Raw genomic sequence first — 27,637 nt, 5'->3', positions numbered from 1 at the left:
AATTTCCCAAGTGGGCACAGGAAAGAACATGATGCGACTAAAGAGTATCTTGTTTTCATCTATGTCATGGAGGCAAAGTCCACTCAGAAGAGAGGATAAAGTGCACCGTTGCTTGACACGTCAGAGAATCATATTAGCAAGAGTGGTATAAAGCCTGTGCTTCCCAGCTCACAGGGATCCCAGGAAGAAGAGAATGGATCCAGTTGTGGTCCTGGTGTTGGGTCTCTGCTGTTTGCTTCTCCTTTCACACTGGAAGCAAAATTCCGGGAGGGGGAAGCTCCCTCCCGGCCCCACTCCTTTCCCCATTATTGGAAATATTCTCCAGATAGATGCTAAGGACATCAGCAAATCCCTAACTAAGGTAAGTATTCATTATGCTCCTCTTGTGGCATACAAAGGGAAAATAGATTGACTCTTTTTATAATAAAACCTATTCCTGGATGCAGACTTTTATATATATGATTATAAACCAAAATGCTCTCAGTAAGCTTTGATGCTGCTTCTACCAATTTCAGGAGTAGAGAAATATTTAGATCCCTGTAGACAGAATAAAAATAACTTAGTGACCAAAATCAGGAGTACTGCTGACCTTTTTGCTTTTCAGCCATTTGCCTGAACATCAGCAATAGTGAAGAGCTTCTGATGTAAATTTCATTCAAGCAATCATCTCTTATATATACATGTGGTTTCTTTTTTTCAGAACATCTATGGAAATTGAACCTCTCTGCAGAATCAATAAAAACTGGTATCACTATGGGTTCTGGAATAGTCTAGGTGAATGAAAGAAAGACGTAAACATTCAGTGGCCAACTGGTGGCATCAGAATTCTATTAGATTCTGTGAAACCCTGCTGTGTGGCCCAGAATGCTACAGGATGGAAGAAATTGTTCCTCCCTGGGATGCTGCATGCAATGTCCTGGCCCTGCCTCTAGTTCTGCTGTTGCTTCTTGTTCTTCCTTTTCTTTTTCTACTCCTTCTTTCCTTCTTCTCCTCCTCCTCCTGCTGCTCCTCCTCCTTCTTTCCCCCTCCTCTTCCTTGATCCCCTTTCCCTCCTCCTCCTCCTCCTTTTCTTGTTTTTCCTCTCCTCCTCCTCCTCCATCTTCTTGTTCTTGTTCTTCTCCTCCTCCTTCTTATTCTTCTTCAAGATTTATTTCATTTAATCAAAAGACAGAGTGACAGAAACATAGTACAGACAAAGCAAGACATCTCCTGGCCAGCATTGCAGCTAAGCAGCTTGAGCCTCCTCTTGTGACGCCAGCATCTATACGGGCACCTGTTCAAGACCAGGCTGCTCCACATCTGATCCAGCTACCTGCTAATGCACTTGGGAAAGCATCAGAACATGGTGCAATTTCTTGGGCCCCTTCACCCACATGGGAGACTGGAAGAAGCTCCAGGGTTCTGGAATCATCAAGGCCTAACCCTATCACTGTGGCCATTTGGGTAGTGAAACAGCAGATTGAATATCTCTCTCTCTCTCTCTCTCTCTCTCTCTCTCTCTCTCTGTCTCACCTCCAATTTCTGTATCATTGCCTTTTAATTAAACAAACACAACAAAAGAGATCTCAGGCTGGGGCTGTGGCATAGCAGGTAATGCCACAGCCTCCAGTGCTGGCATCCCAAATAGAATCCAGTTCAAGTCCGGCTACTTCACTTCTGATTCAGCTCTCTGTTATGGCTTGAAAAAGCAGTAGAAGATGGCCCAAGTACTTGGGTCCCTTCAACAGCGTGGGAGACCCAGAAGAAGCTCCTAGCTTCAGATTGGCCCAGATCCAGCCATTGCAGCAATTTAAGAAGTGAATCAGTGAATGGAAGACCTCTCTCACCCCCTCTCTCTCCTTCTACCTCTTTGACTCTTACAAATAAATAAATAAATCTTTAAGAGAGAGATCCCATCTTCTATTTGACTGCACAAAGTGCTGCAGTGATCAGGGCTGAACCAGGTCAGAGCCAGGAGCCAGGAACTCTTCCTGGGTCTCCCACATGGGTGGCAGATTTATTTTACAAGATTTATTTTATTTATTTGAAAAGCAATGTGATAGAAAGAGACACAAAACAGCATCTTGTTTGTTATCTTTTTGTCTTTCTATTTTATGTTTTTAACTTTTATTTAGTAAATATAATTTCCAAAGTATAGTTTATGGATTACAATGGCTCCCCCATCCATAACTTCCCTCCTACCCACAACTCACCCAACTCCCGCTCCTTCTCCCATTCCATTCACATCAAGGTTCATTTTCTATTATCTTTATATACAGAAGATCAATTTAGTATATATTAAGCAAAGATTTCATCAGTTTGCACCCACACAAAACATAAAGTGTAAAATACTATTTGAGTACTAGTTATAGCATTAATTCACATTGAACAACACATTAAGGACAGAGATCCTACAGTATGAGGAGTAAGTGCACAGTGCCTCCTGTTGTTGACTTAACAAATTGACACTCTTGCTTATGGCATCAGTAATCTCCCTAGGCTCTTGTCATGAGTTGCCAAGGCTATGGAAGCCTTTTGAGTTCACCAATTTTGATCTTATTTAGACAAGGTCATAGTCAAAGAACAAGTCCCAGATATTCTAGTATTTTAACAATTTGATTTTATATTATTTGCCTTTTTAATGTCAGTAGATTTCAAATTTTGCTGGGCATTAGAGTTACTTGGGGTGACTTTTAAGAACATACATCACTAGTGTCATCAGGACCATACTGAGTCAAGAGCCTCATGAGAAGGGCTTGACATGTGATCCTGAAGTCATTTGGGTATTGATTTCAAGCCAAGAGTTTGAACAAGCAGCAAAGAGCTTCGAATTACTGGCTACAGGAAACTGGAGATTAATTTAGAATTCCAGTCCTAGTTTCTTTATTTATAAAATAGTACAATTAAATTTTCAAATGCATTATTTGAGAATTCAAAGTAAACTGCATAGCAACTACCAGCGCTATTCTATGGGTCATGAAAACTCATTCATAAGTGGCAGACATAATAATCACTCTCATATTTAGTTATAAATAAAAATATTTGAATCCATGGTAGAATAAAGAGATAACATAGACAATGCTAATTTCTGTCTGAATCAGACACACTATGTGACTGACATGTGTTTTCTTTTGTGATATTTGTGTCTCTCCTCAGTTCTCAGAACGCTATGGCCCCGTGTTCACTGTGTATCTGGGCATGAAGCCCGCTGTAGTGCTGCATGGATACCAGGCAGTGAAGGAGGCCCTGGTTGATCTTGGAGAGGAGTTTGCTGGAAGAGGCAGTTTTCCTATGCTTGATAAAGTTAGTAAGGGACTCGGTAAGTGTGTGTGTGAGTGAATGTGTGTGTGTGTGTGTGTGTGTCTGTGTTAAACAGTGGTAATGGGATGGAGTGGTTAGAAAGCAGAGACTTGAAAAGCTCCCCAGACAGAACTTGGCCATCTGTTTGGCTGCCTCATATCAGCTTCTTCCTACTTGCTGGGATCTCCCTCCTTCCAAGTTTCTGTTTCTCATTCTGGCAGGAATCGTTTTCACCAATGGAAAGAGATGGAAAGAGATCCGGCGCTTCTCGCTCATGACCCTGCGGAATTTCGGGATGGGGAAGAGGAGCATTGAGGACCGAGTTCAAGAGGAGGCCCGCTGCCTGGTGGAGGAGCTGAGAAAAACCAACGGTGTGCGACCCTTCCCCACATCGCTGACCTCAACACTGCACCCTGAATCTGCTGGCCTGGGAAACCTGACAGAGTGGGGGAGCCTTCATCCTGAGGCATGGCTGCCTCTCCCATGGTGGGAGGGGCGGTTTGGAGCAGAGAAGTGGGGAGTTTTTGCAGATCTGTGCTGTGTGTACAGCATGGTTCTGTTTCTGGTATGGGTAGAAAAATTCACTTAATACTCTTCTTTCCCAAGTTGGTTTCTATAATTTGCAGTCAGAAATTATGAATATAATTTTTGAGTGTATTTTCTGAAAGAACTGAAGAGCAATGTTTTCCCCATAGCCTGAATGCTGCTACCTATCACAGAACATTTCATGGTGGAAACTTGCCAAATGCATATGGTGGCAATAACCCATCAGCCACTTAAGGGACAAGAACCAACTCCCGCGGGCATTCATATCGGCATGCTCAGCTTCACTGACATGTCTGAGGTTCCCCAGGCCGAGGCTTAGTGCTGGACAACAGTGGTGCTATGTGCAGATTGTCTCCCTAGTCATATCCTAACAAAGTTCCTTCACTTACTGTTCTCTATTATCAAAATTTTTAAAAATCGCTTTGCCTTGTTGTACATACTACCTTTATTGATTTTTATTTTGAGTAAATATATCCTGTAGCATAATACACATATACTCTCCCATAAAATGATTTATTTAAAAAGATTTCCGGAGTTCATAATAGCTCTTAATTTCATTTTCCGAAGTATAGAGTGTCTCTTTTCTACTTTGCTTTTCTCCTTCTAGTCTTTAGAATCTGAGTCAGAAATTGTGATTATTATTTCTTTACACCCACAATGTCTACTACTCCATGGTACGTTGTTCACAATGTTTCTGATTATCAGTCAGATAAAAATTGCTTTGTGCAATAATGCTCTCTTCTAAGCAAAGTGAAAAACCGAAAATCAGGTATTTTGTAAATAACACATAGGTGCACACACAAATACCCAGGTTTCAAGGTTTTCCAAATTATCCTCTACCTCACTGGGGTAAAATAACATTTCATCTAACAACTTGGATTTCTGTAAATGTTAAAAATATTTAAAATATGTGACATAGAAAGAATTAACTCAAGTTTTCTAATATCCTGTACTCTATCATGTATTCCTTACAATTTCTAAATTACCATGGACAAAAGTAACAAGCTTCATATCTATATTTTAATGGTATTTTAAAATTGTTTTCAATTCTTCAGCCTCACCCTGTGATCCCACCTTTATCCTGGGCTGTGCTCCCTGCAATGTGATCTGCTCCATTATTTTCCATAATCGCTTTGATTATAAAGATGAGGAGTTTCTTAAACTATTGGAAAAATTCAATGAAAATGTTAGGATTCTGAGTTCTCCATGGTTGCAGGTGAGAGTGAGATCTTTTGTTCCTGAGAAACCATTTATGCTCCTTTATCTGACAGGTGCAAAATTCTACATGAACCAAGATGTGATGAGAATGTTTAGATAGGCACAGTCTCAGCAGAGTTGATGTCAATGAATATTGTAAAAGTGATGGAAACTTTTATTTACACACAGGAAAATGAGTGTCCAAATACTGGACTAGTGTTTGTGTCCATTAACTTCTTGTCCTGTGATTTTTTAAAAATTTATTTAACAGGTAAAGTTTTAACAGTGAGAGAGAGAGAGACAGAGAGAAAGGTCTTCCTTCTGTTGGTTCACTCCCCAAATGGCCTCTGTGGCCAGCGCGCTGTGGCCGATCCAAAGCCAGGAGCCAGGTGCTTCCTTCTGGTCTCCCATGCGGGTGCAGGGCCCAAGCACTTGGGCCATGCTCACTGCCTTCCCGAGCCACAGCAGAGGGCTGGACTGGAAGAGGAGCAACCAGGACTAAAACCCAGCACCCATATGGGATACCAGCACCGCAGGTAGAGGATTAGCTAATTGAGCCACAGCACTGGCCTCTTGTCCTGTGATTTTTCCACTAAACTCCAAGCCTTGTTTTTACAAAGCCCACTTTGATGACTAGACAAAGAATGTCTTTGTCAATCAATGAATATCCATGACCTTTTATTCTTAATATATTTATTTATTAAAAGGCAGGATCAGAGAGAGAGAGAGAGAGAGAGAGAGAAATAGATCTTCCATCTGCTGGTTCATGTTCTGAAAAACCAGGGTTAGGCCAGGCAGCTGCGAGGAACCAGGAACTTAAGTACTTGAGCCATCACAGATGGCCTCTTGGGCCCAGTGGCAGGAGGTAGAGTAGCTGGGACTCAATGGAGCACACAGTGTGGGACGCTGGCATTCACTGCAGTGAGTTTACTTGCTGGACCACAACGCTCGAATTTCCTATTAGATTTCAATTTCATAGCAAAGGATTTATGTAAAAAATAAGATTCATATAAAGAGGATTTTACACTATAAAAATTATATAGGAGTCTGGGAAATGGCTTTCATCTTTGATTTTATTGTCCAACTTCTCTCCCTCAATAGAACTACCACATATTTACAATAGAAGATTCCCCATGATGATGGAAACCATATTTGTTCATATATATAGCTATAACTCCTAAATAGGGTATATATGTATATATAATTCAACAAATTGTTATTTTCTGTTTTAGGTCTGCAATAATTTCCCTGCTCTTATTGATTACTTACCAGGAAGTCATAAGACCTTACTAAAGAATTCTGATTATGTGAAAAATTTTATTATGGAGAAAGTGAAGGAACACCAAAAATTCCTGGATGTTAACAATCCTCGGGACTTTATAGATTGTTTCTTGATCAAAATGGAGCAGGTAAATTGTTCACAACAGTTATTTGATTTCTTGTGCATTTTGAGGTTTATTGAATAATTTTGTATCTACAAGGGATGTTTAAATGGTCAGATAGATTGACAAGCACTTTATATATCATATAAATGAATTCCAACTATCATGAAAATATTAGTGTACTTCATATAGTTTGTGGAAATAAAGAATTAAAAGATAAGTTTATTTTGGTGTAAAAATGGAAGCTTCTGATTTTTTAAAATAATGTACATTTCAATAAGTGTTTTGAAGGTACATAATATAAAATCAAATTGTTAAATGATTAGAATATCTGGGACTTGCTCTTTAGATGAAAAGAATCTACCCAAGGAGGAACATAATGCACATCTCAGGTGAAAATAAACAATTACAAACAACTAAAAATCACCGACTATCATGCTGTAACGTGAAGTGACATCATCACTGACAAGTGTAAGGGAGAGGGTCACATAGCTTAGCCTGGGTGGGATTTGCGCATATCCTGCACATTGAAGGAGGTCTTAGAAATCTGCAGTGCAGGACAGGAGAGGGAATTTCAGGTGGAGTGAGTGGTGTGTGTGCAGGTGTTCAGTGTGCAGTGGGAAAGAGTAGGTGGAAGGAAGACAAAGACTTAGCTCACTGTAACACAGTAACTTGTACATATGTGGAGAGAGAGGTTGGTATCTAGGAGGCAACCTGCAGGTGTGCATCATGTCGTCACTGCACTGTTTGTGTACAAGGCTATTTATTCCCTGTTGTATTACCTTGGCACCCTGGCCAAAGGTCAGTTGGACATAAATCTAAGTTTGTTTGTGGGCTATCAGTTCCGCTACATTGATCAATTCCACTGATGTACATCAATGTAAAAATACGCGGTAAAATTCTAGGCAATAGAATCTAACAATACGCCAGAAAAATCATCCATCCAGACCAAGTGGGATTTATCCCTGGTATGCAGAAATGGTTCAACATTCACAAATCAGTCAATGTGATACACCACATTAACAATTTGCAGAAGAAAAAGCATATGATTATCTCAATAGATGCTGAGATAGAATTTGCTAAAATACAACACCCTTTCATGATGCATATTTTTCAGGTTAGAAATTAAGTCGATACTGGCTTCATAGAAAGAATTTTAAATATTGAAATAAAAAAAAAAGAAAAGAAAAAGAAAGACAGGGAATCCTCCCAAATTCTTTCTTTCTTTTTTTTTTTTTTTTTTTTTTTTTTTTTTTGACAGGCAGAGTTAGACAGTGAGAGAGAGAGACAGAGAGAAAGGTCTTCCTTCTGCTGGTTCACCCCACAAATGGCCGCCATGGCCAGCGCACTGCGCCGATCCAAAGCCAAAAGCCAGGTGCTTCCTCCTGATCTCCCATGTGGGTGCAGGGCCCAAGCACTTGGGCCATCCTCCACTGCCTTCCTGAGCCACAGCAGAGAGCTGGACTGGAAGAGGAGCAACCAGGACAGAATCCAGCACCCCAACCAGGACTGGAACCCAGGGTACTGGCGCCACAGGCGGAGGATTAACCTAATGAGCCGAGGCGCCAGCCTCCCTCTCTTTCAGTTGTTTGGAATAGCTTGAGAAGAATTTGTGTTAGTTCTTCCTTAAGTATCTGGTGTAATTCAGCAGTGAATCAATCCGGTCCTGAGCTTTTCGTTCTTGGGAGGACGTTTATTACTGATTCAATTTCCGACATGGTTATCGGGCTGTTTAGGTTTTCTGTGTCTTCATGGTTCAATTTAGGTATGTCGCTCCCCCTCTTCGTGGAGGAACGACACAGGACCCTGCGTTGTTCTTTCGTCTGCTTGGCCCTCCCCGGGTTTGCTGCTGGTTCTTCCCGGGTTGGCTACTGTCCCTTCCACCTCCGTGGAAGGGCGGTTCCCCCTGGCCACTTTCCCCACTTCCGCAGGGGAGCAGCACACCGCCGGCCGGCTCTCTCGGGGGCTGCACAGGTGTTCCTTCAGATAGATGTTCCTCTTAGATGTTCCTGGTGCATGTTGTCTCTCTCCTCCTTAATAGTCCTCTTCCGCCAATCCGTGCTCTGCTACCCACACGCCGAGCGCACCGCTCTCCTCCAATCAGGAGCAGCTCTTGCAGCTTATCAAGTTGGTAAGGGGCAGCTGGGTAGAAGCTGTATGCTCCTCTCCCAGCGCCACATTGTGGGAGAGCAGATGCATAGAATAAGTCTTAATTCCAGTAACAGTATAGTCCGAGTTGCTCCCCACAAGGTAGGATGCATGTGTCCAGAAATCTCTCCATTTCTGCTAAATTTCCGAGGTTGTTGACATACAACTCTTTGTAGTAATTTCTGATGTCGTTTCTTTATTTCTGCAGTGTCTGTGTTTACATTCCATTTTTCATCTCTAATTTTAATGATTTGAGCTTCCCTCTGTGGGGAGCAATCCGGACTAGACTAAGTTACTCGAATTAGGACTTATTCTATGCATCTGCTCTCCCACAATATGGCGCTGGAAGAGAAGTAAACAGCTTCCGCACAGCTGCCCCCAGTTCAACCAATTAACTGTAGGACTTGCTCCTGATTGGAGAGCAGCGTACTCGGTGTGTGGGCAGCCGAGTTAGGATTGGCGGAGGAGGACTATAAAGGAGGAGAGAGACGGCATGCACCAGGAACATCTATGGGGAACATCTAAGGGAACCCGTGCAGCCCCCGAGAGAGCCGGCCGGCGGTGTGCCGCTCCCCTGCGGAAGTGGGGAATGCGGCCAGGGGGAACTGCCCTTCCACGGAGGTGGAAGGGATAGTAGCCAACCCGGGAAGAACCAGCAGCAAACCCGGGGAGGGCCGAGCAGATGAAAGAACAGCGCAGGGTCCTGTGTCGTTCCTCCACGAAGAGGGGGAGCGACATAATGGTGCCGTGACTCGGATATGAAGCCTAGGCAGGGTTTAGTGTCGTTCCTCCATGAAGAGGGGGAGCGACACCCTCATTTTTTTGGTTAGTTGGGCCAATGGTGTGTCAATTTTGCTTATTTTTTCAAAAAACCAACTCTTTGTGTTGCTGATTTTTGTAATTTTTTTGGATTGAATTTTGTTGATTTCTTCTCCTATTAGTTTTGAGTTTGGTTTGCTGTAGTTTTTAATTTATCCTTGAGATACATTGATAGCTCATTTATTTGGTGTCTTTCCAATTCTTGATGTAGGCACCTATTGCTATAAACTTTCCTCTTAACACTGCTTTTGCTATATCCCATAAGTTTTGATATGTTGTGTTGTGATCTTCATTAGCTTCCAGAAAAGTTTTTGATTCACTTTTCATTTCTTCTATGAATGACTCTTCATTCAGGAGCATGTTGTTCAGGCTCCATGTGTTTGTATATGCTCTAGGGATTCCTGAGTTGCTGATTTCCAGCTTCATTCCACTGTGGTCTGAGAAGCTGCATTTTGAATTTGCCGAGACTTGCTTTATGGCCTAGTATCTGGTCATTCCTAGAGAAAGTTCCATGCACTGCTGAGAAAAATGTGTATTCTGCAACTGTAGGATGAAAAGGTCTGTAGATATCTGCTAGATCCATTTGGGCTACAGTGTCAATTAAACCGGCTGTTTCCTTGTTGATTTTCTGTCCGGTTGATCTGTCTATTGCAGAAAGTGGAGTATTGAAGTCCCCCAATACTACTGTATTGGAGTCTAAGTCTCCCTTTAAGTTCCTTAACACATCTTTTAAATAGCCTGGTGCCCTGATATCAGGTGCATATACGTTTATAATAGTTACATCTTCCTGTTGAATTGACCCCTTAATCATTATATAGTGCCCCTCTTTCTCTCTTTTAACACTTTCTGTGTTAAAGTCTGATATTAAGATGGCTATTCCAGCTCAATTTTGGTTTCTGTTGGCATGGAATACCTTTTCCAAACTTTCACTTTCAGTCTGCATGCACCTTTGTTGAAGAGTTGTGTTTTTTTTTTAAGCAGCAAATAGATGGGTTTTGGTTTTTTTTCTACTGTTTAATAAAGTCTTCCTTCTTCTTATTTCGTTTTTTTAACTTTTATTTAAGAAATATAAATTTCCAAAGTACAGCTTTTGGATTACAGTGGCTTCCCCCCCCCCCATAACTTCCCTCCTACCCGCAACCCTCCATCTCCCACTCCCTCTCCCATCCCATTCACATCAAGATTCATTTTCCATTATCTTTATATATAGAAGATCAATTTAATATATATTAAATAAAGATTTCACCCACACAGAAACACAAAGTGTAAAGTCCTGTTTGAGTACTAGTTATACCATTAATTCACATAAATCTGTTCAGCAATTCTGTCTTTTTACTGTAGAATTGAAGCCATTTTACATTCAATGTGACTGTTGATAACAAGTGACTTTGCCCTGCCACTTTTCCAAATATATTTCTAATATATACTTTGAACTTTCTGTGATGTTTTAGTGAGAGATTTTCTTCCTTTACCTTCTTTCATATTTATGACAGTGTTTCTGTGTTTCTGTGTGTAACATATCTTTATGCATCTTTTGCAGGGCTGGAAGGGTGGTGACAAATTCATTGAATTTCTCTGTGTTATGAAAGGTCTTTATTTCACCTTCATTCACAAATGAGAGCTTTGCAGGGTATAATATTCTGGGATTACAGGTTTTTTTTCTGTTAGAACTTGGGCTATATCTTGCCATTCTCTCCTAACCTGCAGGGTTTCTGGTGAAAAGGCTCCTGTGAGTTTAATTGGAGATCTTCTGAAAGTAATCTGGCATTTCTCTCTTGCACATTTTAGAATCTTTTCTTTATGTTTCACTGTGGTGAGTTTAATTACAATGTGTGGTGGTGAGGATCTTTTCTGGTCTTGTATATTGGGAGTTCTGTGTGCTCCCTGTGCTTGGATGTTTCTATGCTTCTCCAAACCCAGGAAGTTTTCTGCTAGTATATCACAAAAAAAGACCTTCTAATCCTTTCTCTCTTTCCATGCCGTCACGAACTCCCAGAATCTGAATGGTGGGTTTTAATATAGTATCCTGTAGATTCCCAACAATGTTTTTTAGATTTCTAATTTCTTCTTCTTGTCTTCGGTTTGATTGTACACTTTCCTGTGCTCTGTCACTTTCAAATAGAAATAATCATACTTCCTTTGTATTTTAATGCATTTATTTCTTTTTCATGTGTAATTTTTCTGGCTAGACCTTCTAGGGCTATGTTGAAAGGCAGTGGTAAAAGTACACTTCCTTGGTGGATTTTTTCCTCCATTATTTCATAGAACAAGCTTTTAAGCTTTAAGAAATTAATAAGATTCAGTTTTGTAATTTTTAATATGTCATATCAATATAAGGAAGCTTCCATCTACATGTAATTTTCTGAGTTTTTTTTATCATGCACATCATTGAATTTTTCAAGTACTTTTTTAAAAAGTTTTATTTATTTGAATGTGCCACACAGAGAGAGAAGGAGAGGGAGAGAGGGAAAGAGAAAAGTCTTCCATCTGCTGGTTTACTCCCCAGTTGGCTGCAATTGCTGGCGCTATGCCAATCTGGAGCCAGAAGCCAGGAAGCCTCCTCAGTTTCTCCCACATGGGTGCAGGGGCTTAAAGATTTGGCCATCTTCTACTGCATTCCCAGGCCATAGCAGAGAGCTGGATTGGAAGTAGAACAGCCAGGTCTAGAACCAGTGCCCATATGAGATGCCTGCAGTGCAGACCCAGGCTTTAACCCACTGTGCCACAGAGCCAGCCCCTCAAGTACTTTTTTAAAAAGCTGTTGAGATAATTTTTATACTGATTTCTTTTCTTTTAACCACCCATGCATTTCTTGGATAATTTCTACTTGATCAGGATGTGTATTCCATAAAGATATAAAAAGTGCAGCAAAATATGCATAACAGAAAATTTGAATTAATTATTTTAAATGTAAAGTCAGCTGACAATAAGCACATTCACATTGTTTTCTAACTCTCACCACCATTCATGCCAGAATTATTTTATGCTGCAAAACAGAAACTTCCTATCCATTACATAGTAATTACTTGCACCCCATTCCTTACCAACCACCATTCTTCCTCCTGTCTCCTGGAATTTGGCTATTTTAGTGATTGGTTTTTCCTACTTAGAATAATATTGTTGTTATTATACACTGGATGTTTTTATATTATATCCAGTAACACAGATTTGTGATTCTGCTATAATAATGTTTATTTAAAATCACATAGAAACAAAGCACTTATATTAAAAATTTAATAATATTAGTTTTACCTTTACCTGTATAGTTACTCTTAACAGGAATATTTATCTCTTAATAAGACTTTGACTTGTTGTCCTGTGTCCATTTATTTCAATGTGAAAGTTGAATCTCCTTAATATTTCTTGCATGAAAAATCTACTGTGAAGAAATCCCTTTAACATGGTTTTAATCAGGAATGTCTTAATTTCTGTTTTGTTATGGAAGGTTATATTTTTCCCAAGGAATAGAATTCTTGTTTGACACTGTTTTCATGTCAGCACTTTAAATAGATCATTTCAACAATTTATTTTTCTTAAAAAAAGATTCACTTATTGATTTGAAAGACAGAGGTACAGGGAAGGAGAGGAAATGAAGTAGGCAGGCATACAGACTAAAATTGATAAGATTTGTGAGCATGAAGACCACAGCTCAATAGGCTAATCCTCCACCTTTGGCGCCGGCACCCTGGGTCAGGGTGCCAGATTCTGTCCCGGTTGCTCCTCTTCCAGTTCAGCTCTCTGCTGTGGCCCGGGAGTGCAGTGGAGGATGGTTCAGGTCCTTGGGCCCTGCACCTGCATGGGAGACCAGGAGAAGCACCTGGCTCCTGTCTCGGATCCGCCAGCCGAAGCGCACAGGCCACAGTGTCCATTGTGGGGTGAACCAACAGAAAAGGAAGACCTTTCTCTCTGTCTCTCTCTCTCTCTCTGTCCACCGTGTCTGTCAAAAAAAATATAAGGTAAGAACCCTCTTGAATTAATAATATTGGGGATTTATTAATAAGCATATGGTGAAATTGTATGGCAACCCAATTCCGGTAGCATATGTGGCACCCCAGATAGCACTTCAGGGGAACTTTAAAGGGACACATTTTTGTATGAATTAGGGGGTCTTCTCTGATCTCAGAAAGCACAAAGAAAGAGAAATCCTTCATCTGTAGGTTCACGCCTAACATGGTGCAAGGCCCAAGCTGAGCCAGGCAGAAGCCAGGAGACAAGAGTTTCATCATGGTATCCCACGTGGTTGCAGGAGCCCAAGTACTCATGCCATCTTCCACTGCTATCCAGGGTACCTTAGCAGTGGAGCACTCACAGTGTGTGTGAACTCCATGTAATTAGACATTTAGCTCTGGCATCAGCACTTCTCCTGTTCTCTCCTTCATCTGTGGGCACAGTGAACGTCTCAGGTCTGTCTTCATGACCACAGCGTCGCTTCACCTCATACCTCCCGATGCATTCCTATGCGTGTCCCAGGTCCATCTTGCCAGTTGCCTCCCTTCTGGACACAGTGGTGCTGACCTCATCTTTTCTTGAGGAACCCATTATCATCCTAGGTTTTGCTGCCATATCTGCTTTGCACGATTTTGATTTCTTAATGAATCTGCAAGTAATATTTATTCCATATCAATTTTTGACAGGAGAAGAGTATTGCAAACTCTTATTTTGGGCTTATATTATGTTTCATGATGCTCCTAACATACTAATATATTTATCCATTAAGATTGTGCTTGTGTACAAAGAAGAGATAATTTAGTTAATAATGACTTAAACCATAGAATGAGACCATTTACCTCAAATGCAAATTGTCTCAAGATGAGCGGGCCTGGCAATAATAGAATATTTTGTACATAGACTTTCATTAGTTAATTAAATCTTCATCTCCCAAGATGACGTCTGTTTTGTCTCAAAAGTGTTTTCATCACAAAGGAGAAAACAGGCTTCTGTTTACCTCCTTTTGTGAAATAGTCATGACATACCTTGATGAAGAGTCTCAAAATGGGATGTTATGCAAGAAGTAAGAGGGTAGTCAATGAGTTTGATGTCAACTTTTCTATAGCCTACCAAATCCAACAGCATGTCGTCTTAATATGGCACTTTCTGTTTTCCCTGTTATCTTTCTTCTTTTTAAAAAATAATGTAAGTAATTTTGGATTCATTGTAATAAAATGCTGGAAAATAATTTGTTAAATTCATCAAATCACTCTTAGGAAAACCATTTGGAGTTCACTCTTGAAAGCTTGGTAACCACTGTGTTTGATTTGTTTGGAGCTGGGACTGAGACAACGAGCACAACGCTGAGATACTCCCTCCTGCTCCTGCTGAAGCACCCCGAGGTCGCAGGTACGACTCAGTGAGTACAAAGTGGATTCATGAGAGAAGCTAGGGAGCCGTGGCTATGGTTCTCCACCTGGTTTGTGTCAACAACTGTACTTTGTGCAGTGTAGTAATCAGAATAAAGCAAGCCAATGTTGCACAGTGCAGGAGGAGATGCGAGAGGACTGCAGACAGCCTAGCAGGAGGAAGAGCAGAGGTGTTCTGGGGCTGTGCTGGATCTCATGGGAATGATATGTGGAGGGACCACATTGCACTTTCTTTTCATAACAAAAAGACCCCATTGAGGAGTAGGTATAGTCTTGAAGCTACCTTTCCTCATTCTGACAATTCGGTGCTCTATTGCAGGGAAAAGGACAAGGAAGCTTTTCTTACTGAAAAGCAACTTGAAATTCAGTGAGGCTTCCTTAGGTAACTCCAGTCTGAGTAGCTTTCTAAAAGTTTAGATGCATAAGACAGATGTTTCTTTTCAGCTAGAAGATGAACCCAAAGTAATTGGAATAGGAGGGATCATTAATTTGAAACATCTATCTGAGCATCAGAAAGAATTCTAACCAGGAGATAGAAAATTGTGAATTGAAAAATGGAGAAAAATTGAATCCAAGAAAGTAATAAAATCCAAACACAAAGAATATCACCAGGAAACTATATTTATGTGCTTAGAATGATGAAAAAAATGAATGCTGATATAACCAAAATGTGTGGTCTACATATATCCTGCTAAATGGAGTGACTGCTGTATGTGCCTGTCATTGTGGGCATGCGTATTTATGGGATAGAGATGGAGATGAAAATTTTCATCTGTCTTATGAGGAAATAATCAACTCTGTGTTACAATCAATAATAAAGAAATAGACATTTTTAAGAAACATGATTATGAATTGCAGGAATGCTCAAAATGGCTACATTTGGGAAGTAGGAGGATTATAAGAGTACTGCTGCAAATTAACACACATTCCAACATATGCAAAAACATACATATGCCAAAAGATAAAAATGACATGTTTTCACACACACACACACACACACACACACTCACACACACACACTTACCTGTTGTAACTCAATTTATTCCCCATTCATTTGCAAATTTAGATTTGATTTCTGTTTTCCCTTTTGCAAAGGCAGTGTTTCCTTGATTTAATTATATTCTGAATTTTTTGGGGCAGCACTTAATTACTTCTATTTATGACAGTTTCATGTGTGCCATTTATATGGCCCTCTATGTATCAATATCTCATAATAGTTTTTAGGAGAGTGCACTGTATATTTTTATAGTAATCATATTTCCAGGTGTATTTCTGGGCTTGTAGCTTATAATTCTGTAGAAATACCTTCAAGAAGGTTCATGAAACCCTAAATTGTTATGGCAACTGTGCCACTTTTCTCATTTTCCCCATTATTTCTTACTTGTGTCTTCTCAGATAAAGTGCAGGAGGAGATTGAGCGTGTGATTGGCAGGCACCGGAGCCCCTGCATGCAGGACAGGAGCCGCATGCCTTACACAGATGCCGTAATACATGAGATCCAGAGATTCATTGACCTGGTCCCCAATAATCTGCCCCACACAGTGACCCGTGACATTAAATTCAGAAACTACTTTATCCCCAAGGTAATCTTGTTTCTTTTACATTGAACCTCAGTGCTCTTAAACTTCTCCCCCACAGTGTGGTTCCAGTCCCTTGCCAACATCATGTGATTTTCTTATTCTGATGAACTTATACCCAGCACTATTCATTGTTAGCAATTTATCTGTATATTATCCTGTTATCTGGGTTAATGGCATTTATGTGTTATTTTCCAATTCTTGTGTCTTTAACTTTTCTTTAATAAAAAGTATCTATTTGAAATCAGAGTGACAGAGAATGAGGGAGTGACAGAGATTTTTCCATCCATTGGAAAAAATGTACCCATCCCCAAATGGGTACAACAGCTAGATCTGGTACCAAGAAGTCCAACCTGGTCTCCCATGTGGTTGGCAAGTGTCCAAGTATTTAGGCCACCTTTTGCTATCTTTTCAGGTGCATTAGCAGGAAGCTGAATTTGGAAGCTTGGAACAGCGATTTCTTGTCTGAATTATGGTATGGGATGCCAGGGTCCCAGGAGGTGGTTTAAACTGCTGAGCCACTGTCAGTCGCCTCAATTTCTCATCTTTGTATTATTGCACTGGCTAGGATTCCAGGATAGCATTTATCAGAATTGTTGCTAGCAGAAAATGTTGATTCATCCCTGATTTTTAGGAAAGGGTGGAGTTTTAATATCTTAGTATTGAAAATGATGTTTTAATTAGATTTTGGTAGATAGTATTTATAAGATTAGGAAATCTTGCTTTATTCTTTATTTAAGTATTTCTCAAGAATTAATCTATAATTTTACCAAACTGAAAATGTATAATTGGCTTCATTTTCCTCACCAAATATCTGTATTATAAGTAAATATTTGTATTATAATTTGATTTGAAGTACTATACATTTTTTTGTTCTGTAATTACTTCCTTTAGAATTTTTGATAACAACGTAATGGTAGCCTCATAAAATTATGTGAGAAATATTCTCTAACAAGGTTCTTTTTAAAATTTTTTTAAATTTTAATTAGTTTTTAACAGATTCAACATTATTTGTAGTTTTGACAGGCAGAGTGGACAGTGAGAGAGAGAGACAGGAGAAAGGTCTTCCTTCTGTTGGTTCACCCCCCAATGGGTGCTACAGCTGGCACGCTTGGCCGGCACACCACACTGATATGAAGCCAGGAGCCAGGTGCTTCTCCTGATCTCCCATGAGGGTGCAAGCCCCAAGGACCTGGGCCATCCTCCACTGCACTCCCGAACCGCAGCAGAGAGCTGGACTGGAAGGAGCAACCGGCACTGAATCAGGCTCCTTGACCAGGGCTAGAACCTGGTGTGCTGGTGCCACATGCAGAGGATTAGCCTAGTGAGCCTCGGCGCCGGCCTGTAGATACAATTCTAAGAACATAATGATACCCCTTCTTTCCTCTATCCTTCCTTCATGGCTCTCCGTCTCCCTCTCCTTTCTTTTCCCTTTCTTTCTTTCTTTCATGCAATCCTTAATGTCATCCTATGGAAAAGATGGAATTTCTGACTTCAGCAGGAGGTGATGTGGCTTGTCATGCTGATGACAGATTTAGTATAAGGGTTAGGATTTCAGTCCACTCTGTTTCAGCAAAGGATACAATGAAAAAAGACTTCTGTTGCTTGCTATTGGAGGCTGAGGATAATATCAATGCGACTTGTTTCTTCCTCTTTAGAAAACAAAATGGAAAGTACAGTGAGCAATGAGTTAGGCGACCTAGTGGAGGGGATTATTGTACTGGCTGGCTGACACCCATTCCTCAGATTCACCCTGTGCCTGATGTCTTTAGAGGGTTTAATGCTCCAAGGGTGCTCCAAACCACTCATTCCCTCTGCACAGGGCAGCGTGGTGTAGAAATTTGCAACACTGCATGGATGAATCTACCGTCTCACAAATCAGTGGAATGATTTCTTCCACCATGGGCTAGGGCCACTGATCTCAGTAGAAGTAGTGATCTAGGACAGGAGTTAGCAAACCTTTTTTATGTAATTTCCAGATAGTAAATATGATCTACTTTTCAGGCCGTGGGGGTTCCGCGACTGCCTTTATAGAAAAGAAGCAGTCTTAGACAATGTGTAAATGAATGAGGATGTTTTTCAATTTTAATAGAAACTAAAATTTATGTTTCGTGTAGTTTTCTTGTGTCAACAGTTTCATTTAAACAGTCTTAGCTCTCAGACCATAGAAAAACAAGTGTGAGATTGGACTTGGGAATGTTATTTGGTGATGACATTACTATCCAGTAAAACTGTCTGCTGTAATGCATGGTCTATTTGGGGATTTGCGTCCTAGCTGAACAAAGTTTGCCTGTACAAGCTGTCAAAACTTCACCCTTACCATTCTCTAGAAATTTTATTGCTTTAGCTCTTATGTTTAGACAAGTGGCTCATTTCAAATTGATTCATATTTGTGGTATAATGTTTGTGCTTCATTTTTTTACTTTAAATGTCCAATTATTTGTGTAATATTTGTTTACAATATCTTCATATCTTCATTTTTTATTTTATAAACTGTAAAGTTCATAAAAAAATTTTGTGGAAAAAGAAAGTAAAAGATAATGTACATTTTCCATGAACTTTTTGAGGACTCTTGTACCTTTATCTATGATATGTTAACTTCGGACCGGTTATGACAATTCAAATTCCTATATGTCACCCCCAATAGTGTTAGCTACTATTGATAATCCTTGCTTGAAATGATAATCCTGCACTGAATTGCTCCAAAATTTTTATGTTTCTAATTTCATCATCCTGAGTTAGGATTAAACTATAGTAAAGATCTCCCTTATTCTTAAAATGAAGACAAACAATGTGCTCTACAACCATAAATGGTCAAGGGTTCCATACTTGCTACTGCACTTGCTTTCATTAAAGGATTGGTGATTTTTAAGCAGGTCAAATGTTTATTTCTATATGTCCTGTGAAAAGTTTTCCAGACATTTCACAAACCAGCCAATATCTGTCTGGCACCAGACATGTGAGATGTGTGAAAACTGAACTGAAGGACACACAGCAGCATGTGGCAGTAGGAACCAGAGTCCAAGCTTGATAAGGAGCACAGTCACAGGTTTTGGCACCCACCCACTCACACGCTCACATCTTCATATGCTGTCACAGGGCATTTTAGCAAAATCACTGCCACTGCCACAAACTCATCTCTGCTCTTTCTTGGTCTGTGTGGCCGGGGATGTCACTGCCCTTCCTGGCACTTGAGCTTCCTCTTCTATTGATTAAAAGATTGTCATAAGTGATTTCCACTGTTTTTTCCACCCAGCTCAGTGACTTCTTTATGTTTGGATTATCTGTTTCTGTTTTATCCAGGGTACGGACATCATGACATCACTGACATCCGTGCTACATGATGAAAAAGCATTTCCTAACCCAAAGGTATTTGACCCTGGACACTTTCTGGATGAGAGTGGCAACTTCAAGAAGAGTGACTACTTCATGCCTTTCTCAGCAGGTAATAAAATCCATTCACACTCAACTTCAGAGGAGAAGATAATGTTTTTAATTCAAAATTTTTGCTCATGTAAGTTGAACAAATTTCATGTATTCCATATGTACAGCTTTAATAGCAGAATGATACTACTCACCCTACACTCTGTCCCTCCCATACTCCCACCCTCCCTCCTCCTTCCTTGTCTGTGCTTTTACATTTATAATGACATACTTTCAGTTTATTTTATGTTCACAAGATTAAAACTCGGCTGAGCAAATAATTTAACCAGTAGTAAGTAGAAAAACCACTTTCCTGAAGAATATTGATAAGGACCATAAAAAGTATTCAAATCTCATAATGTGATTTCTGTTCATATACATTACATATTTTTTGTACACTGTTAACACAAATCAGGGAAAACATATATATATTTATATCTAAATTAATGTATATATAAATATATATTTATATGGGTATATGTATTTAATATATATATCTATATTTATCTATCTATAGATAGATAAATATAGATATATATAGATCTATATATAGATAAATATATAAATTTATAATTTATATATTTATATATATATATAAATATATATATTTATAATATATAAATAAATATCTATCTATAGATAGATAGATAAATATAGATATATATAGATCTATAGATAGATAAATATACATATATAGATAGATAGATAGATATACTTTCCTTTATCCAGTCATTAACTGATGATATCTGAGTTCTTGGAAAGTTTCCCCTATATTTTCTAGTAATTTTATGGTATCAGGTCACAGATTTATGTTCTTGACACATTTTGAGTGGATTTTTGTGTAAGGTATAACATAGGGGTCTTGTTTCATACTTCCGCATGCGGAGATCCAGTTTTCCCATGACCATTTGTTGGTTAGACTTCCCTTGCTCCAGGAATCGATTCCTTTGTCAAAGAAAAGTCGGTTGTAGATTCATGGATAGATTTTTGGAATTTAATTCTGTCCCATTGATCTACATGTCTGTTTTTGTTTTTGTTTTTTTTTTTTTTTTTGTTGTTGTTGTTCTTTTTGTTTTGTTTTGTTTTGCATTTAGTAGGCTGTTTTTTATTAAAACTGCCCTGTAATAGTCTAATATTCTTTAAAATCTGCTATTGTGATGCCTCCAGCTTTGTTTCTTTTGTTGTTGTTGTTGCTGTTTTGTGTTTATTTTTAATCACATTGATTTAGCTATTTGGGGTCTTTTGTGTTCCCAGTTGAATTTTAGCATTGTTTCTTTTTTTTTTTTTTAATTTTTGACAGGCAGAGTGGACAGTGAGAGAGAGAGACAGAGAGAGAAAGGTCTTCCTTTGCCGTTGGTTCACCCTCCAATGGCCGCCGCTGCAGCCGGCGCACCGTGCTGATACGATGGCAGGAGCCAGGATCCAGGTGCTTTTCCTGGTCTCCCATGGGGTGCAGGGCCCAAGCACCTGGGCCATCCTCCACTGCACTCCCTGGCCATAGCAGAGAGCTGGCCTGGAAGAGGGGCAACCGGGACAGAATCCAGCGCCCCAACCGGGACTAGAACCCGGTGTGCTGGCGCCGCAAGGTGGAGGATTAGCCTATTGAGCCACGGCGCCGGCTTGCATTGTTTCTTAAACATCTGAAAAGAATGCCTTTTGTATTTTGATTAAGATTGCCTTGAATCTGAAAATAACTTTGGGTAGTGTGGACATCTTGATGATATTACTTCTTACAATAAATGAACATGGAGGAGTTTTTCATGTTTTTGTGCTGTAAATTTTTTTTCTTTTGGATTTGCAATTTTTGTTGTACAGGTCTTTGACATCCTTGGTTAAATTTATTCCAGGATATGTAGATTTTTTTTAGCTATTGTGAATTATTGTGAATAGGACTGATATTATAAGTTCTTTCTCAACTGTGGCCTTGTCTGTGTCCAAATATTACAGATTTACATATGGTGATTTTATACCATACAACATTACCAAACTCTCTTATGAGTTCTAATAGTTTCCTTATATATAGAATCATAACATTTGCAGACAGGGATAATATGAGTTCTTGCTTTCAAATTTTAATCTGTTTGATTTCTTTTTCTTGCCCAATAGCTCTAAAATTTCCAGAACTATATTGAATAGAAATGGTCAAAGTACCCATCCTTGTCTGGTTCCATATCTTAATCGAAATGCACCAACTTTTCCCCATTCATATGGTACTGAATGTGGGTTTGCCATATATTTCCTCATTATGTCACAGAGTGTTCCTTCTATACCCAGTTTGCTTAGAGTTTTTATCATGAAGTGTTTTTTATTTTATCTAATGCTTTCTCTACATCTATTGAGTTTCATATTGTTTTTACTCTTCAAATTGTTAATTTCATGCTTCATGCTTACTGATTTGTATATGTTGAACCATCCCTGCATACCAAGGATAAATCCCACTTGGTTCAGTTGAATACTCTTTCTGAGGTGCTGTTGGATTTGATAAACTAATATTTTGTTAAGGATTTTTTTAATCTATTCTCATCAGAGAGATTGGTCTATAATTCTCTTTCTTTGTTTTATCATTTCCTGGTTTTGGATTTAAGGTGATTCTGGCCTCATATAAGGAGTTTGAGAGAACTCAATTTTGGTAGATTGTATGTGTCCAGAAATCTATTCATTTCTTCAAAATTTTCCAATTTGTGGACATGTTGCTGCTGTTAGTGATTCCTAATGATGCTTTTTGTTTCTGTGATGTCCATTGAGCACTCCTGCTCTTTTTTACTTTCCATTAATAGGATTATCTTTTTTCATCCTTTTATTTTCAGTCTTGGTGTATCATTGTTAGTGAGGTGTGTTTCTTGCAGGCAGCTAATGGATGGGTCTTGTTTTTAAGTCCATTCAGCCAGTCTGTGTCTTTTAATTGGAGAATTTAGGCAATTTACATTCAACATTATTATTGATATGTAATGAATTTTCCAATAATTATTCCTTGTTTGTTTTGGATGACCTTTGCACTTTTACTGGGAAATTTTCTGACTTCACGTTCTTTCTTACTGATGACTATGTGTAAGGCTGGATGAGTGGTGACAACGTTTTTCAATATTTTTGTTAAGAAAGGTCCTTATTGCACCTTCATTTTAATGAGAGATTTGCCAGGCACAGTACTCTGGACTGACAGGTTCTTTTCTCTTTGGACTTAAACTATGTCTCTCCATTCTCTTACCCTGTAGGGTTTATGAAGAGACATCAACTGGCAGTTTAATTGGAGATCTTCTCCTCTGAAGGAAATCAGGCATTTAATTCATGGAGATTTTAGACATTTTAGAATATTTCCTTTATGCATTACTTTTGAAAGCTTAAGTAAAATGTGTCATAGAGAAGATCTTTTCTTTTTCTCCAAACTAGTAAAATTTTCTGCTATTATTTCACTGAATATGCTGTCTAATCCATTATCTCTTTCCACACCTCTAGGAACTCCAAAGACACATGAGTTAGGTAATTTGAGAGTATCTCATAAATCTCAAACACTATTTTTAGTTTTTGTCATTGTTGTTTCTTTTTCTCCTCTTTCTTGTCCTCCACTTCCTCCTCTTTTTCTTTTTGGTCTGACTAGATATTTCCAAAGATTGTCTTCTAGGCTCAGAAATTCTTCCTTCTGCCTCACCAAATCTTTTGTTAAAGTTTTCCAGTGTGTTTTTTTATTTGACATGTTGAATTCCTGATTTCTGATGTTTCAGCTTGATTTTTTCCTCAATCACTTTATTCTCAGGCAAAATTTTTCATCCATGCCTTGTATGGATTTCTTTATCTCATGAATTTGCTTCTCATTGTTTTTGAGTAATCTTATGATCCATCCTACTTTTGAATTTCTTTTCAGGAATTTAATCAATCTCTTTATCTTCACATTCTAATACTGAAGTGTTGCTGTGTTTCTTTGGGGGAGTTATTTTTTCTTCCTTGTTCATGTTTCTTATATTTCTACATTCAATTTTAGGCATTTTTGAGACACTTGTTGTTTCTGGAAGAGTGAAAGAGAGATAGGGATAGGTAGAGAGAAAGGTAGAGATTTCCCTTTAACAGTTCCCTTCACCAATGGCCACAAAAGCCAGGAAAGGCTAGGTCAGACAAAATCCATGGGACAGATACTGCATCTGAGGCTCCCATGTGTGTGGCAGAAGACCAAACACTTGAATCATTTTGTGCTGCTTTTCTAGGTACATTATTGGGGAACTGGATTGGTTGTGGAGCAGCCAAGACTCAAACCAACTTACATATGTGATGCCAGCATCTCAGGTGGTGGGTTAACATGCAGTGCCAAAATGCCTTCCCCAAGAACTTGATAGCTATTTGGTATCAGCTGGAACTACATACTTCCTCCACTGGAGCTGATATTTCCTCTTTGTACATGATCAGGAACACCACTCCCAATGTGTGGGGAGCAACTCGGACTAGACTAAGTTACTGGAATTAAGACTTATTCTATGCATCTGCTCTCCCACAATACGGCGCTGAGAAGGGAGAAACAGCTTCTACGCAGCTGCCTCCAGTTCAACCAATAAACTGTAGGACCTGCTCCTGATTGGAGGAGAGCAGCGTACTCGGCGTGTGGGTAGCAGAGTTGGGATTGGTGGAAGAGGACTATAAAGGAGGAGAGAGACAACATGCACCAGGAACATCTAAGAGGAACATCTATCTGAAGGAACACCTGTGCAGCCCCCGAGAGAGCCGGCCGGCGGTGTGCCGCTCCCCTGTGGAAGTGGGGAAAGTGGCCAGGGGGAACCGCCCTTCCACGGAGGTGGAAGGGACAGTAGCCAACCCGGGAAGAACCAGCAGCAAACCCGGGAAGGGCCGAGCAGACAAAAGAACAGCGCAGGGTCCTGTGTCGTTCCTCCACGAAGAGGGGGAGCGACATAATGGTGCCGTGACTCAGATATGAAGTTAAAACCCTGCCTAGGCTTCATATCCAAGTCACGGCACCATTATGTCGCTCCCCCTCTTCATGGAGGAACGACACTAAACCCTGCCTAGGCTTCCACCTCCGTGGAAGGGCGGTTCCCCCTGGCCACTTTCCCCACTTCCACAGGGGAGCGGCACACCGCCGGCCGGCTCTCTCGGGGGCTGCACAGGTGTTCCTTCAGATAGATGTTCCTCTTAGATGTTCCTGGTGCATGTTGTCTCTCTCCTCCTTTATAGTCCTCTTCCACCAATCCCAACTCTGCTACCCACACGCCGAGTACGCTGCTCTCCTCCAATCAGGAGCAGGTCCTACAGTTTATTGGTTGAACTGGAGGCAGCTGCGTAGAAGCTGTTTCTCCCTTCTCAGCGCCGTATTGTAGGAGAGCAGATGCATAGAATAAGTCTTAATTCCAGTAACTTAGTCTAGTCCGAGTTGCTCCCCACACCAATGTCCATGAACTTCCCCTGCTCACAATACATCCTCCTTATTGACAAGGTTACTGGGGCTCTGGGCTGTTAACACATTTCTTCCACACTGAGAAATCTAAGTTATACTGGTGGCACCTAAGAGTTCTTCCTAGAAGCTAAAACTGGTTAGGAATTTTCTCACACACCATGATAGATATTTAACTCCACAACTTTATTGAAATTGTTCTGTGTGGTGTCCTTCACTGTGCAGTGTCATGCATGGAGATAAAAGTATAAGCAAGTACAGAACATACTCAGAGACCTCACAGCAAGTTGCAACAAGCAGAGTAAAGATAATCAGAATCCATTATCTTTTGTGCTGTGAGAGAAGGATGCATAGTCTGCAGGGGGTAGAGAGGAAGTATATGGAGAGAAGATATATGGTTCTTGCTCTTTCATACCCAACTGTGAGGAATACCAACAAACTAATAGTAAAAATATAATTTCATCTGCCCCAAAAGAAACAGACATAATGGACAGAAGAGAATGGCAGCTCAGTATTAAGGAGAATGAATGAAAGAATCAGAATGCCACTCTAGTTGAAGGATGTTAGAACATCTGCCAAATAACCATTGACTTATGGAACCAGCAGAAATTTGTCAAGATACTGTGCAGACTCCAGAGCACCTTTCTGGTTTTCCAGTAATTGTTGCATGTCTTGGATGTTGGATGTATGCATCTTCATATATGTGTTTCCTTAGCCAAAAGTTGGCTTTCCTTTACTCTTACTTTATATATGACACACTGTAGATACCATAAAGACATGATACATTTTTTCAAGACTCTCATGTCAGGCCAAAATCTAAAAGTTGAGAATTATGAGTCTTAATGAAATTAAGAATATGATGTTATGAGTCCACATAGAGGGCGCAAATTTTTATCTTTAGTCATTTACAGTGTGTAAAGTACAAAGGGAATCTGACTTTGATCCTGAATGTAATATAAGAAAATTGTGTTTTTTTTTTTTTAATTTTAAAGAGCAGTATGATGCAAAACTTGAAACTTGATTGTTCTTTGGAGATTATTGAAGAATGTGCATAGCTAGAAATGAGAAGAGAAAGTCTGAAGGAAAGAAAAGGAACATCAGATCGAGAATAGGAAATCAAATTGTCTCTAAACGAAACTACATAGTGGGGGGCATCCCTATGGCGCAGTGGGTTAATGCTCTTGGCTGAGGTGAAGGCATCACTTCGGGCGCTGGTTTGGGACCTGGCTGCCCCACTTCCAAACCAGCTCTCTGCTATGGTCTGGGAAAGCAGTGGAAGATGGCCCCTGCACCCATGTGGGAGACCCAGAAGAAGCACCTGCCTGCTGGCTCCAGATCAGCACAGCTCCAGCCATTGTGGCCAATAAGGGAGTGAACTCTTGGATGGGATACCTCTCTCTCTCTCTCTCTCTCTCTCTCTCTCTCTGCCTCTCCTCTCTCTGTAATTCTTTCAAATAAAAAATTAAACCTTTTTAAAAAACTACATGGAACAGTTATAAGGTGAGAATAATCAATGAAGTTCCTCTCATGGAGTTGCTGCTTAATAAATATTTGTTAAAAGAAATATTTGTTAAGATCAGTTGTTAGTTGTGTAGCAACTGTGTCCAACTTTTGTTCATCTTTCTGTACAATCAGCTTTCATCCATCTATCCATCCATCCATTACTGTACATTCTCTTTGTACAGTTAAAATACTGTGTTTGTTACATTCACAGTTACACACTGGAAGTGATAACCTGCTGTATTTCTATTTTCAGGAAAACGGATCTGTGTGGGAGAGGCCCTGGCCCGCATGGAGCTGTTTTTGTTCCTGACCTCCATTTTGCAGAACTTTAAACTGCAATCTCTGGTTGAGCCAAAGGACCTGGACATCACTGCAGTTCTCAATGGATTTGTTTCTGTGCCACCTTCGTTCCAGCTCTGCTTCATTCCTGTTTGAAAAGGAGCAGACTGGCTTCTACTGTGCCATCATTTCAAAGGCATTGCCCATCACCTTACTGCATTTGAGACACTTCTTTAACTTTTCTCACATCTTACTATTCCCTTAAGATCTAGTGAAAACCTAACTTCTGTGGGTGATCCCCTGAGACTGCCTGCCCTGACCATGCAAGAGGTAGAGAGGGCATGGCAAGCCATGCCTCCTGGGAGGGACCCCACAGCCTGGCTGCTGGCAGGTGGCGGGAGCCCCAGGCACATTTCTCTCCATTCCTGCCTGTCAGGTAAACTGCTCCTAGCTGTGTCCAAAGCCCATCAAGAAAGCTACCGTAGGCTATGTGACCTTCAAGATGATTGTAGGAGCATATCAGTACCAATATTGCCTCTATCCTATAGAATTAGTACTGCCCTGAATTAGTTACACCCTTTCTGCCTGCCCTTTAGAAAGTGTGCATGCTCATTAATAAAGTGGATGCATTCACTGAAATTTGTCTCTAGTGCTGCTTTGCCAAAAGCACCATTGCACCACCCATGCAGACAGCGTGCAGGCCTTGCAAGATGAACCCTTAAACCTCCATTCAGG

General features: G+C 40.0%; 1 protein-coding gene across 1 annotated transcript; it reads left to right on the top strand.

Annotated features, from left to right (window-relative positions):
* Positions 1-192: 192 nt before the first annotated feature.
* On the top strand, positions 193-27,538 carry CYP2C16 (cytochrome P450 2C16; the record flags this gene model as incomplete). Its single annotated transcript, NM_001171122.1, is given in 9 exon segments — positions 193-361; positions 3,136-3,298; positions 3,501-3,650; positions 4,881-5,041; positions 6,255-6,431; positions 14,576-14,708; positions 16,124-16,311; positions 19,609-19,750; positions 26,877-27,538. Coding segments are annotated over 9 exon segments (1,464 nt in total). The 3' UTR covers positions 27,059-27,538.
* Positions 27,539-27,637: the final 99 nt, after the last annotated feature.

Source organism: Oryctolagus cuniculus, chromosome 15 (assembly GCF_051225735.1).
Source record: "Oryctolagus cuniculus isolate XC-2025 breed Fujian yellow rabbit chromosome 15, ASM5122573v1, whole genome shotgun sequence".
NCBI lineage: Eukaryota > Metazoa > Chordata > Mammalia > Lagomorpha > Leporidae > Oryctolagus > Oryctolagus cuniculus.
The sequence above is the reverse complement of the archived record's forward strand: the minus strand, read 5'-3'. Positions and strand labels throughout refer to the sequence as shown.